Raw genomic sequence first — 14491 nt, forward strand, 5'->3', positions numbered from 1 at the left:
CCGGTACCTGCTGCTTGTTAAAAATAGAAGTCTGCTGTCTGAACGGAGATTAGATATCGCACACGTAAAGCACAGGTGCAAGTCCCATCCCTATGTTTACACACTGTTGAGTTATGTTCAAACATTGAATAAAGGTTGCACACTACTAAATCCCACATGCTCCAATCTGCATGCCAGACCTCACCAATCTGCCGAGTTGAGTTTCTACCATGCCTGTGAGAGTGCGTGAACCAAGGTTCTCTGATGATGCACTAAGCGCCTCGGTGCAAGAGGTGGACAGAAGGATGGACATCCTATATCCGCGAGGTGGTGGGGGAGCAAGAGGCCCTCCAGGCATATGCCCAAAAGGCAGCGGGGGAAGAAGTCAATGCCCAAGCACACAGCACCATGAATATGGATGCAGTGCAGGAAGAAGTTCAATGCTTTGACATGAGTGGTCAAAGTGAATGAGGTCAACTGTCAAGTGGCGTCTCCTACCACTAGCCGCATCCACTGCTCCACCACTACACCCCCCATCACCAACATACCACAAACTCTTTCCATCAGTACTCAACTCTTCCAATCAATTCTATCCCTCTAGAAATTAACCCGAGTGCTTGGTTTCTTTTTTTAAGGCCTTATTAACCTGCGTCACTACGTTTGGTGATATGTGCATCTGTACCCCCCGGATCCTTCTGCTCTTCTACCCCATTTAGACTTTTAGTTTCCAAGGAGTATGTGGCCCTCCTTATTCTTCCTACCAAAATGTAAACCTCACACTTATCTATATTGAAATTGATTTGCCAATTGCACACCCATTATGCAAGTTTATTAATGTCTTCCTATATTTTGTTGCAGTCCTCCTCAGCATTAACTATACCCCCCACCCCAATTTAGTGTCATCCGCAAATTTAGAAATTGTACTTCCGATTCCCGAGTCCAAATTGTTTACGTAAATGGTGAACAACAGTGGTCCCATCACCGATCCTTGTGGAACACAACTTCCCACCTTTTGCCAGTCTGAGTAACTACATTTAACCCCTACTCTCTGTTTTCTCTTTTTTAGCCAGCTTGCTATCCATTCTGCTCCTTGTTCCGTGACTCCACATGCTCTGACCTTAGTCATGAGTCTACCATGCAGTACCTTATCGAAAGCCTTTTGAAAATCCAAATATATTACATCTATTGCGTTATCCTTGTCTACCCTTTCTGTTACTTCTTCAAAGAATTCAATAAGGTTGGCCAAACATGACCCCTTTTGAAATCCGTGCTAACTATTCTTTATTATATTTTCGGTTTCTAGATGTTTTTCAGTTATATCTTTGAGTAAAGATTCTGTTATCTTTCCTACCACCGACATTAAGCTAATTGGTCTATAGCTAATTGGACTTGTTCTATCTCCCTTTTCAAATATAGGAATCACATTAGCTGTCCGCCAGTCCTCTGGCACTATTCCCTTTTCTAATGAATCTTTATACATATGTAATAGTGTCTCTGCTATCTCTTCTCTAACTTTTTATGAACATAAGAAATAGGAGCAGGAGTAGGCCATACGGCCTCTCGAGACTGTTCCGCCATTCAATCAGATCATGGCTGATTTTCGACATCAACTCCACTTTCCCACCCGATCCCCGTATCCCTTGATTTTGGAGTCCAAAAATCTATCCTTCTCAATCTTGAATGCATTCAACGACTCAGCATCCACAGCCCTCTGGGGTAGAGAATTCCAAAGATTCACAACCCTCTGCATGAAGAAGTTCCTCCTCATTTCAGTCTTGAATGGCCGACCCTTTATCCTGAGACTATGCCCCCTAGTTCTAGACTCTCTAGCCAGGGGAAACAACCTCTCAGCATCTACTCTGTCAAGTCCCCTCATAATCTTATATGTTTCAATGAGATCACCTCTCATTCTTCTAAACCCCAGAGAGTATAGGTCCATTCTACTCAACCTCTCTTCATAAGACAACTCTCTCATCCCAGGAATTAATCTAGTGAACCTTCATTGCACTGCCTCTAAGGCAAGTATATCCTTCCTTAGATAAGGAGACCAAAACTGTATGCAGTACCTCAGGGGAGGTCTCACTAAAGCCCTGTACAACCGTAGTAAGACTTCCTTACTCTTGTACTCCAACCCCCTTGCAATAAAGGCCAACATGCCATTTGCATTCCTAATTGCCTGCTGTACCTGCATACTAGCTTTTTGTGTTTCTTGTACGAAGACACCCAAGTCTCTCTGAACACCAACATTTAATAATTCTCACCATTTAAAAAATATTCAGTTATTCTGTTCTTCCTACCAAAGTGAATAACCTCACATTTCCCCACATTATACTCCATCTGCCACCTTCTTGCCCACTCACTTAATCTGTCTAAATCCCTTTGCAGTCCTCCTCACAGCTTACTTTCTCACCTAGCTTTGTATCATCAGCAAACTTGGACACATTACACTGGGTCCCTTCATCTAAGTCATTAATATAGATTGTAAATAGCTGAGGTCCAAGCACCAATCCTTGCGGCACCCCACTGGGTACAGCCTGCCACCCTGAGAATGACCCGTTTATCCCTACTCTCTATTTTCTGTCCTTTCACCAATCCTCTATCCATGCTAATATATTACCCCCAACCCCACAAGCCCTTACCTTGCATAACAACCTTTTATGTGGCACCTTATTGAATGCCCTGTTACCACTTCCTTAATAATGGATTCCAGCATTTTCCCAACGACTGATGTCAGGCTAACTGGTCTGTAGTGCCCTGCTTTCTCTCTCCCTCCTTTCTTGAATAGTGGGGTAACATTTCTTCTAATATGCGCGGATGAAATCCATCCTGACCAGGGGTTTTATCCTCTCTAAGTTTGATTAGTTTATCAATTATCTCCCCCCTTTCTATATTACATGTCTTTATCTATTTTTTGATCTCTCCTTCTAATGTCATGCCCACCATGTTAGTCTCCCTGGTAAATACGGAGGCAAAGTAGCTATTCAATACTTCTGCGATTTCCCTGTTGTTACCTGTGAGTTTATATTGTGCATCCCTTAGTGGCCCTGTCCCTATCCTGATTTTTCTTTTGTTATTTATGTGTCTGTAGAATACTTTACTATTTCTTTCTGTATTCCTTAATAATTTAATTTTGTAGTCCCTCTTTGCCTTCCTAACTGTTTTTTCAACTTCTTTCCTAACCTTTTGTATTCCCTTTTGTCATCCTTTCCTTTGTTGTCTATGTACTTAGTGTATGCCTTTTTCTTTAGTTCCAATTTTACCTTTATTTTGCCCTTTATTCATCCATGGTGTGTCATTACTGGCTCGTTTGTTCTTGCTTTTTAGTATGACATGTTTCTCCTGGACTCTATTGATCACCGTTTTAAATGTTTCCCACAGAGATTCTATTTTTTTGTTTGTCAGTAAATTTTTCCATTTTATTTTTGCTAGTTCCATTCTCATCCCCTTAAAATCAACACACATGAAAAACAAACTTATAGTACTAATTTGCGTTATCATACCTGTTTACTCCTAGAAGTAATTTTAGGAGCATGGCGAAACATTAACAACTACTCCATTTACACTAATGCATCATATTATTGCACCTTATTGCACAGTTAGTGCACGTGGTAACACTAATACAAAAAGGGTATCACCCTTATTCAGGCTATAATTCTTTTGTGTGCTTTCTTTTTAGCACTGATTAATGCATCGGTGTCAAAAACCTATGCGTGCTATTTTAACAAAACCGTTAACGTATTTAATGCAGGTCCTTTTAAGAGATGCGTTGACCACCTGAGGAGATGCCCTCCAGCAGCGCCAGTCATGCACAGACCCCGGCTGCTAGCACAGAAGTGACCAAGTGGCTGAGATGTCAACATGAGCTCTGTCTTAGCAAGCATCAGGGCCTGCACAATAACTTCCAGAGACGGCACCAAAAGCAGTAACACCTCATCAAATCAAACACGTAGCACTGAAAAAGTGGGGTCATTTTCAAATATAGTGCTAATTGGGTGGAGCGTGCACTCTGTTCACCCAAGGGAGTCGTTTATGGACCCAAGCCATTTTTGTGGTCGAGCTTCATTTAAATGAATACAGCGAGCTGTCAGCACAAAATTCGGCGGTGTGGCCGATTTTGATGTGTCTGCAGCAGTACCTTAAAGGCAAGGGATATGTTTTGATACCTCTCAGAAATCTTTCTAGATTTGCATTACTTTTAAAAGAATCAGTCTGAAATATCCAACAAAGAAAACTTTTATTCCTACCTGTTGTGGAACTGACTGTGCTTGTTGCAGTTGTGATTGTGGAAGTTGCTGTTGATTGAAGTATGGGTGGTTGAGTAAAGGTCTCACTAGTTGTTTGCATTGTTGTGCTTGTTGAGCCTAAAGTAGACACAAAGGTTGGTATTGTACTCATTGATGATATGGATGTAGATGTGTCTGTTGTTGCTGTTGAAGTACTGAATGTAGCTGTTCAAACAAGATCTAAAGTTCGATGTAAAATAAAAGACCAATTATGTCTTTCCCTGAAAAGAAAGACAAAGGGGGGTAGAGCTAGACTTTGTGTGATAGTGTAAAACAGGTGCTAGCACAACAGCAGTACGCTTCGAGTCCACAAACATTACTTCCTGTTGTCACGATTTTTGGTCACAGCTGTCATGTCACATTTAAAATTGAAACCGCTTACATAAACATTTATAATGGGAAATCCCAATGTAAACAATTGGCTAAAATGACTTATTGATGAACCAAACAAATCACTCAAAATGCTTTTGCAAACAATTTTCATCTGCCATTTTTTCTCAATAACAAAAATTTAGAATGTCAAAAATAAGATTTTAAACAAAATTTTAAAAATCTAAAAATTAAATATTTCACAATAACATGATTAAATTTACCCATTGAATCATCTTTCAGAACCTGAAATTGAACTCCTGGTGTGCTGCCAGCATAGGAGCACTTTGCACAGCTGCCACGCGAAAGAGATCTCCCCAGATTTTGTGCTACCTTTATTAGCATATGAGTGTTTTGCTGACAGCACACATTATGCAGCTCATAGAGGTAAGGCAATTTCTAGAGAAGTGCCTTGAAAGTGAAGGTGCACCACCTCAAAGCTGCACTGACACTTCCTGTGGGGCACAAAAAGGGTGGTTTTGAGACGAACTGTGATGAAAGTGGTGGAAAATGAATACAAAGTTTGACAATTTCCAGAGGAGAGGCGGGAATTCTGCCTTTACTGAGAGAGCCTTGAACATCATGTTAAACAATGTGCAGACAAGGAGGCATGCCACCTTTCAGTATAAGGGGCACTCTCCTCAACAAAATTCAATCAGGGCTGTGTGGGAAATTGTGGCAGAGCAGGTGAGTGCAATCTCTGAAGTTAAGAGGACAGCCTTCCAGACAAGTAAGAAAGACATTCAAGAAGTTTGGCAAAGATGTACCTATTTTACAATGCCATACCTATAAAACACATACTTTTTCACTTTCATCAGTTTCATGATCACCTGGAATGCTTTCTTATCTCTACATGCCCCTTACCTGGAACCCTTTTACAAATGGCGGGAAGGCACATTAAAGATTTCTTCACTACTCTTTTGCCGTGGGGAACCTGTTTCAAAAATGCTTCTTCAGGTTTCTGCTCCAGGGGTGCTGACAAATCCATATACTATGCCTCATGTTCTGGCTCATCTGTGGCCTCTTCTTCTTCATGCTCGATCTCAAGGAGAGTTGGTGGAAACCCAAAAGGAATATTCATGGTGTGTGTCAAGTTGCCTTGACCAGGAAAGATGTCTGGATGTTTTAGGGTGTGGAAGTCAAGTTCTCAAACAAATGTCTCCAGACGGCTGCTCCACTCATATTAAAGAGAAGTACGCAGAAATTCCAAAGCTGTCACGTCAAAAAAGCCCAATTAAATAAAACTGGCACAACAAAGAGGAAGCAACAAGCTCACCAAAGCAGGATATGAGGGCAAAGGTCTGGAAATTCCAAGGGCCCAACTCTCCCAGTCTGAGTATGGTGGAGTGGAACCTATGCCCGCTGAAGTCAGAGAAGGCTGACCCCACCAACAATTCGGATGTCAGCTAATTTAAATACTACTGGTGGGACACGAGCAGGATCTCACCAGCAAGGGGCCAAATACATGAAGGAAACCAGGAAAATTATGGGAGGGAGCGGAGCAAGCGAGGTCCTTCCCTATTTAATGGGCTCCATCTAGGAGAGGGACAGAAATGGCTGGAGCTTAAGACAGAAAAGGTGAGCTTCCAAATTTGAATAAAGGATATTTGGTTGACTCTGCGATTGAAGGGTCTTGCTGATTCTGTGAGGTCCATTCTCCCACTGAACGTTGGTAACCAGAATCCTGTTCCCAGCACCAGTGGAGAAGCTGGTGTGTGTGCCTCAGAGCTTGCTTCCCTTCATAGCAGCAGCATAGAGAATCATTCCATTAGCTCCTTGCTGCACCCTTCATTCTTGCAGGACCAGGATGCCAAGGAGCCTATGACAAAGAGTTAACCTGTCCTCTATCCATCCTATGACTTGGGGGCCTTGAAAGAAGCGCCACCTCTATCCCAAAAGACTCATGCTATTTTGCAGCAACCATCTACATCTTAGAAGCCAGTTCATAAGGTGCACGTAGATGAAGTGTTACAATAGGGCAGATCAAATCCTATGTGATCACAAGGGGTGTGCAGAGTAACAGAACCAAATAATGTTTTTGTAAGTAGTTATAATAAATCATTGCAATATTTGATGTAAGGATTGCTTGGTGTTTGATTCACTTTTATGACAACGGGGAACAGATAATATGTTGATGTTGAGGCTTAAGATTAGAATGTGATGGCTAGCTATGAGGAGCAAGGGTTTTACATAGGCCATGGAGTGCTTGATGAGAGGAGGCAGATCTCTGATGGGCTGAGACTTTCAAATAATAGTGCTCGATTCATCTGTTAAGGTGTGCTGAATGAGTCTGTCTCTCAGGTGTCTAGCAGCTGTTGCCATTGCACTTGCTTCCAGTTGTTCATAGGTCAGGTCTACAGCATCAGCAATATCATCATCAGCTCTGTGGCATCTTCTGGGACAATCCTTTCCTAATTGCAAACTTGTGAAGCACACAACATGCTACCCCAATTTGCAAGACAATGCTGGGACAACCTGCAAGGCATCCCTGGACACCAACCTGGATATTCAAACACCAGAAACTTCCTTTGAGCATCCCAAACGCTTGCTAAATTCTTATCCTTGCCTTCATGTGTGCAGCATTGTAGTGCTCCTCTGTAGCACTGGTGATCCTATGAAGAGGTGTTATGATCCAGAGGAGTAGTAAGTATCCCTTGTCAGCCAGCAGCCATCCTAACCCTTGTTGCTGCTGTTGAAATAGACCTGAGGCACAGGACTGACAAGTATGAAAGCATCATGACAGCTCCCAGCATGTTGAGAACTCACATGCAAGAAGCTGTGCCTGTTATTGCAAATGAGCTACACGTTTAGGGAACAGATGCCTATGCAGATCATATAAATATGAAGGATGAACCTTGCTGGAAAAGTAACGGCCTGTTTACAACGCACACTGTTATTAATGAGTAAATCGGCCAGCAAGTTCAGGGGATTAAGAAATATGCTGTAAGTTGCGAACCTCCAGAACTTGGTAATCAATTTTGCATCACACAAATAGCATCTCACCCTTAGCCTCCACATTATTTTTAAGAACTTGCTGGATTTGCACATTAATTGCCCATTAAACTCACTGCAGAAAGTTAGGGATGGAACTTAACAGCATCAGTACCTTTTTAACGACATAATCATTGTTAATACAATGGCAATCAACCTCTCTGTCCCAGAGAGGGAATATTTAAAATGTTCAACCTCATTCCTGCATGTAGTAAATTGTTGTTAGAGATTTTCAAAATGTCAAATTTTATATTTTAATTTTTTTTCTTCTTATCCCTTTCTGCCTCTTTTTTCTCTCTCTATTAATCCAATCTTTCTTTCCTTCTATTTATTTCTCTTTCTGTACCTAATTTGACTCTAATTCACCCACTCAAATTCACCCTCCTTCTCCGTCATTTCCCTGTTTCTTTCCCAATCCTTAAATCTCTCTGCATAAGGAGATACACTGTTGATCCTGCCGTTCACTGAGGTCCCTACTGGGCTGGAACTTGATGGTGTATACCGTTAGTTAGACATTGTCCTGCACCCTTCAACTCAACATTTTTTTGCATCATAACTTGCTGGACATGCGAGATGACGACGGTGTGGCAAAGACAACAGGGCATCTGGGACCTCAGCGAACGGTGGGATCAACAGTGTATCTCCTTAACCAGGTACAGAAAGAGAAATAAAGTAGGGAAAAAAGATTGGATTAAGAGAGCGATAAAAGATACAGTAAGGAAAAGATGTAAGAGCCGCAGCCTATTCAATCTTTCTTGATAGGCATAACCTCTCATTTCTGGTATCACCCAAGCAAATCTTCTTTGGACCTTCTCCAGTGCCTCTATATCCTTTTTACTGAGACCAGAACTGAACGCAGTACTTCGACGCAGGTCTAACCAAGCTTCTGTACAAGTTTAGCATAACTCCTCTACTTTTCAATTCTATCCTTCTGGATATGAACCCCAGTGCTTGGTTCAATTTTTATATGGTCTTATTAACCTGCGTCGCTACTGTGTATCTGTACCCCTGAATCCCTCTGCTCCTCTATCCCAAGTCTCCTTATTATTATTCCTACCAAAATGTACCACCTCACACTTATCGATACTAAAATTCATTTATTTTTAATTCATTCATGGGATGTGGGTGTCGCTCGCAAGGCCAGCGTTTATTGCCCATCCCTAATTGCCCTTGAGAAGGCGGTGGTGAGCCGCTTTCTTGAACCACTGCAGTCCATGTGATGAAGGTACTCCCACAGTGCTGTTAGATAGGGAGTTCCAGGATTTTGACCCAGCGACAATGAAGGAATGGCAATATATTTCCAAGTCAGGATAGTGTGTGACTTGGAGGGGAACGTGCAGGTGGTGTTATTCCCTTTCGCCACCTGCCCTTGACCTTCTGGGTGGTACAGGTCGCGGGTTTGAGAGTTGCTGTTGAAGAAGCCTTGCCATGTTGCTGCAGTGCATCCTGTGGATGGTACACACTGCAGCTACAGTGCGCCGGTGGTGGAGGGAGTGAATGTTTAAGGTAGTGGATGGGGTGCCAATCAAGTGGGCTGCTTTGTCCTGGATGGTGACAAGCTTCTTGAGTGTTGTTGGAGCTGCACTCATCCAGGCAAGTGGAGAGTATTCCATCACACTCCTGACTTGTGCCTTGCAGATGGTGGAAAGGCTTTGGGGAGTCAGGAGGTGAGTCACATGCTGCACAATACCCAGCCTCTGACCTGCTGTGGTAGCCACAATATTTATGTGGCTGATCCAGTTAAGTTTCTGGTCAATGGTGACCCCCAGGAAGTTGATGGTGGGGGATTCGGCGATGGTAATGCCGTTGAATGTCAAGGAGAGGTGGTTAGACTCTGTCTTGTTGGAGATTGTCATTGCCTGGCACTTGTCTGGCGCGAAAGTTACTTGCCACTAATCAGCCCAAGCCTGGATGTTGTCCAGGTCTTGCAGCGTGCGGGCATGGACTGCTTCATTATCTGAGGGGTTGAGAATGGAACTGAACACTGTTTAATCATCAGTGAACAGCCCTACTTCTGACCTTGTGATGGAGGGAAGGTCATTGATGGAGCTTCTGTAGATAGTTGGGCCTAGGATACTGCCCTGAGGAACTACTGCAGTGATGTCCTGGGCTGAAATGATTGGCATCCAACAACCACTACCATCTTCCTTTGTGCTAGGTATGACTACAGCCACTGGAGAGTTTTCTCCCTGATTCCCATTAACTTCCATTTTACAAGGGCTCCTTGATGCCACACTCTGTCAAATGCTGCCTTGATGTCAGGGGCAGCCACTCTCACCTCACCTCTGGAATTCAGCTCTTTTGTCCATGTTTGGACCAAGGCTGCAATGAGGCTCAGAACCCAAACTGAGCATCGGTGAGCAGGTTATTGGTGAATAAGTGCCGCTTGATAGCACTGTCAACGACACCTTCCATCACTTTGCTGATGATTGAGATTAGGCTGATGGGGCAGTAATTGGCCGGATGGATTTGTCCTGTTTTTTGTGGACAGGACATCCCTGGGCAATTTTCCACTTTGTTGTGTAAATGGCAGTGTTGTAGCTGTACTGGAACAGTTTGGCTCGAGGCGCAGCTAGTTCTGGAGCACAAGTCTTCAGCACTGCAGCTGGGATGTTGTTGGGACTCATAACCTTTGCTGTATCCAGTGCACTCAGCCATTTCTTGATATCATGTGGAGTGAATTGAATTGGCTGAAGACTGGCTTCTATGATGGTGGAGATCTCAGGAGGAGGCCGAGATAGATCATCCACACGACATTTCTGGCTGAAGAAGGTTGCGAACGCATGTGCTGGGCTCTGATCATTGAGAACGGGGATGTTCACGGAGCCTCCTCCTCCTGTTAGTTGTTTAATTGTCCACCACCATTCACGACTGGATGTGGCAGAATTGCAAAGCTTTGATCTGATCTGTTTGCCAATTACACGCCCATTCTGCAAGTTTTTAATGCGTTCCTGTATTTTTTCGCTGTCTTGCTCAGTATTGTCTATACCCCCCTTAATTTGATGTTGTCTTCAAATTTAGAAATCGTACTTCTGATTCCTGAGTCCAAATGGTTTATGTATATTGTGAACAACAGTAGTCTCAGCGCTGATCCTTGTGGAACACTACTTCCCACCTTTTACCAGTTTAGCAAGTACCTTTAACACCTACTCACTCTTTTCTGTTTTGTAGCCAGCTTGCTATCCATTCTGCTACTTGTCCCCTGACTCCCTGTGCTCTGACCTAAGTCATGAGTCTACTATGCAGTACCTTATCGAAGACCTTTTGAAAATCTTAATATATTACATATACTACTTTGCCCTTGTCTACACTTTCTGTTACTTCTTCAAAGAATTCAATAAGATTGGTTAAGCTTGACCTTCCCTTTTGAAATCTGTGCTGACTAATCTTTATTATATTTTTGGTTTCTCGATGTTTCTCCATTACATCTTTGAGTACGGCTTCCATCAGCTTTCCTACCACCGACTTTAAGCTAATTGGTCTACATTTCCCTGGAATGTTCCATCTCCTTTTTTAAATATAGGAGTCACATTATCTGTTCGCCAGTCCTCTGGAATATTCCCTTTTCTAATGAATTTTAATACATATGTAATGGTGCCTCTGCTATCTCTTCTCTAACATAAGAAATAGGTGCAGGAGTAGACCATAAGGCCTCTCGAACCTGCTCCACCATTCAATCAGATCATGGCTGATCTTCGACCTCAACTCCACTTTCCCACCAGATCCCCATATCCCTTGATTCCCCTAGAGTCCAAAAATCTATATTTACATCTTTTTTGATCTCTTCTTCTAATATCATGCACACTATACTGAAAATATTGAAGCAAAATAATTATTTAATATTTCTGCGATTTTGCTGTTGACCCCATTAAGTTAAATATAAAATTAAAGCAAGTGGCGATAAAAAGTCATTTCTCCAAATTAAAGAATAACAACACACTGCGCCTTGTGTCCCTACAGACTGATCCTTACTACTTCCTGTTGTAGTTGAACTGATCCCTGTTGTTGAGGTTGGCGCTGATTCAGAGGTAGATGGCTGAATGGAGGTCCCTGTCGTTGTTGGTAATGTTGTGCTTGAAGTAGATGTAAAGATTGGTGTGGTAGGTGTTGATAGTACAGGTGTAGAAGATGTCCCAGCAGGAAAAGTTATAGTAGGAGTAGTTGATGTAGCTGTGGAAACAAAATGGAAATTCAGCCTCAGAATGTAACATGCAACTCAAATTCACTTGTTCTATTAAAATTACATTATGTAACATCTGAGAAATATAATATTGCAATGTCCAACAATGATATGTTTCTATACTTACGCTGTTAAGCGTTGTCACTGCAGCACAGTATAAAGCAACAAAATATAACAGGTTTTAAAATCTGTCCTAATCTTTAGCATGAGTTGCATTATTTTCAGCATCATCAGCACTAAATGCCTGTTAAAGATAAGGTCTGATCCTTACTACTTCCTGCTGTTGTGGAACTGTCAGCGATTGTTGAGGTTGTTGTGGATTCGGTTGTCGAAGGTTGAGTGGTGCTCTCTGGAGTTGTTGGAAATGTTGCCCCTGAAGTAGATGCAAAGATCGATGTTGCAGTTGTTGATTGTACGGAGGAAGGAGAGGTTTCTGTTGTTGCAGTGCTTGATGTAGCTGCTTGAACAAAACAGGAAAATCAGTGTTGGACACTATAATTAGTACATTACAGACCGTGTTTTTTCTAAGTCATTAGAAGCTTAGTACATGAGAAGAATTCTGCATATTATATTGGCAGGTTCAACAATAATTTCTTCACACACTAGTGTTGCAGGCTCATGCTTATAAAATATATGCAAGAGTATAGACTAAAAAAGAGATATTTATTTTAGATATCGATAAAAGATCATCCTGCTATTGCTTTCCTTCCAGAACATGCAGTGTAAAATGCCTGATGAAGATAATTTCTTTTGCTTACTACTTCCTGTTGTAGTTGAACTGATCCCTGTTGTTGAGGTTGGTGTTGGTTCAGATGTAGATGGTTGAGTGGAGGTCCCTGTACTTGTTGGCACTGTTGTGCTTGTTGTGCCTGATGTGGATGTAAAGATTGGTGTTCTAGTTGCTGATTGTACAGATGTAGCTTTGTAAACAAAATAGAAATTCAGCCTGAGAATGTAACATGAGACTCAATATAACTTGTTACATTTAAATTACATTATGTAACAGCTCAGAAATAGAATCATAGAAGCCGACAGCACTGATGGAGGCCATTCCGGCCGTTGTGCTCTTTGAAAGAGTTGTCCAATTTAGACCCACTCCCCAGCTATTCCCCCGAACCCAGCAAATTAGTCCTCTTCAAGTACAAGTCCAATTGCCTTTTGTAAGTTCCTATGGAATCTGCTTCAACTGCCCTTTCAGGTAGTGCATTCCAGATACTGACAATCCTCTGTGTGAAAAAAATTCTCCTCATTTCCCCTCTAGTTCTTTTGCCAATTATTTTAAATCTATGACCTCAGGATACCGACCCGCTTGCCACTGAAAATAGTTTCTCCCAGTTGCTCAATCAAAACCCCTCATTATTTTAAATACCTCCATTAGGTCTCCCCTTAATCTTCGCTGCTCTAAGGAGAACAATCCCAGCTTCCACAATCTCTCCACATGACTGAAGACACTCATCCCTGGTATCATCCTGGTAAACCTCCTCTGCAGCCTCTCCAAGGCCTTGACATCCTTCCTAAAGTGCGTTGTCCAGAATTGTACACAATATTTCAGCCGAGGCCTAACCAGTGACTTGTGAAGGTTTAGCATGCCTTCCTTGTTTTTGTATTCAATGCCCCTATTTAAAAGCCAGGTATCCCATATGCTTTCTTAACTGCCTTATTGACTTGTCCTGCCACCTTCAAAGTTTTGTGAATATTCATCCCCAGGTACCACTGCTCTTGCACCCCCCCTCAAAATAGTACCATTTTAATTATACCGCCTCTCCATGTTGTTCTTACATAGGGCATCACTCTTTTCGACATGAAATTGCATCTGTCATGTGTCTGCCCATTTCACCAGCCTGTCTATGTCCTCATGAAGTCTGCTACTATCCTGCTCACTATTTACTATGTGGCCAAGTTTTGTATCATCCGCAAACTTCGAAATAGTACTCCCTATACCCAAGTTCAGGTCATTCATATATAACAAGAAAAGCAATGGTCTTAATACGAACCCTGTGGGACCACACTGCATCCTTCTCTCCTGTCAGAAAAGCATCCGTTTACCACTACTCTCTGCCTTCTGTCCCTTAGCCAATTACGTACACAAGTTACCGCTGTCCCTATAATGCTATGTGCTCTATTCTCCAAAAAGGTCTGTTATGTGGTACTTTATCAATTGCCTTTTGAAAATCCATGTATACAACATCCACTGCACTACCTTCATCGACCCTCTACGATACTTCATCAAAGAACTCAATCAGGTCAGTCGGACACAATTTGCCTGACTATAATATTGCAATGTCCAGCCAGGACGTCTCTCTGTACTTATGTTGTTATGTCATGTCACTTCAGCTCTGATTTTAAAAGCAACAAAATATGACAGGTTTTGAAATCTGATATAAACTCATTATATTCATCACCATCAGTACCAAGTGGGTGTTAAAGATAAGGTCTGATCCTTACTACTTCCTGCTGTTGTGGAACTGACAGCGATTGTTGAGGTTGTTGTGGATTCGGTTGTCGATGGTTGAGTGGTGCTCTCTGGAGTTGTTGGAAATGTTGCCCCTGAAGTTGATGTTGTAGTTGGTGTTGCGGTTGTTGCTTGTACAGAGGAAGGAGAGGTTTCTGTTGTTGTTGCAGTGCTTGATGTAGCTGCTTGAACAATACAGAAAAATCATTGTGGATATGAAAATTAGTGCATTACGGA

At 42.2% G+C, this 14491-nt stretch overlaps 1 protein-coding gene across 1 annotated transcript in view; it reads right to left on the reverse strand.

Annotated features, from left to right (window-relative positions):
• LOC137331110 (uncharacterized) overlaps positions 1–14491 on the reverse strand; it is a 35169-nt gene that overhangs the window by 4879 nt on the left and 15799 nt on the right. The window contains exons 5-9 of the mRNA XM_067994715.1: positions 14248–14439; positions 12561–12722; positions 12074–12262; positions 11595–11792; positions 4224–4340 (exon numbers count right to left, since the gene is read on the reverse strand). Coding sequence (XP_067850816.1) covers positions 4224–4340; positions 11595–11792; positions 12074–12262; positions 12561–12722; positions 14248–14439 — 858 coding nt within the window. The remainder of the gene's footprint in view (positions 1–4223; positions 4341–11594; positions 11793–12073; positions 12263–12560; positions 12723–14247; positions 14440–14491) is intronic.

Source organism: Heptranchias perlo, chromosome 13 (assembly GCF_035084215.1).
Source record: "Heptranchias perlo isolate sHepPer1 chromosome 13, sHepPer1.hap1, whole genome shotgun sequence".
Taxonomy (NCBI): Eukaryota; Metazoa; Chordata; class Chondrichthyes; order Hexanchiformes; family Hexanchidae; genus Heptranchias; species Heptranchias perlo.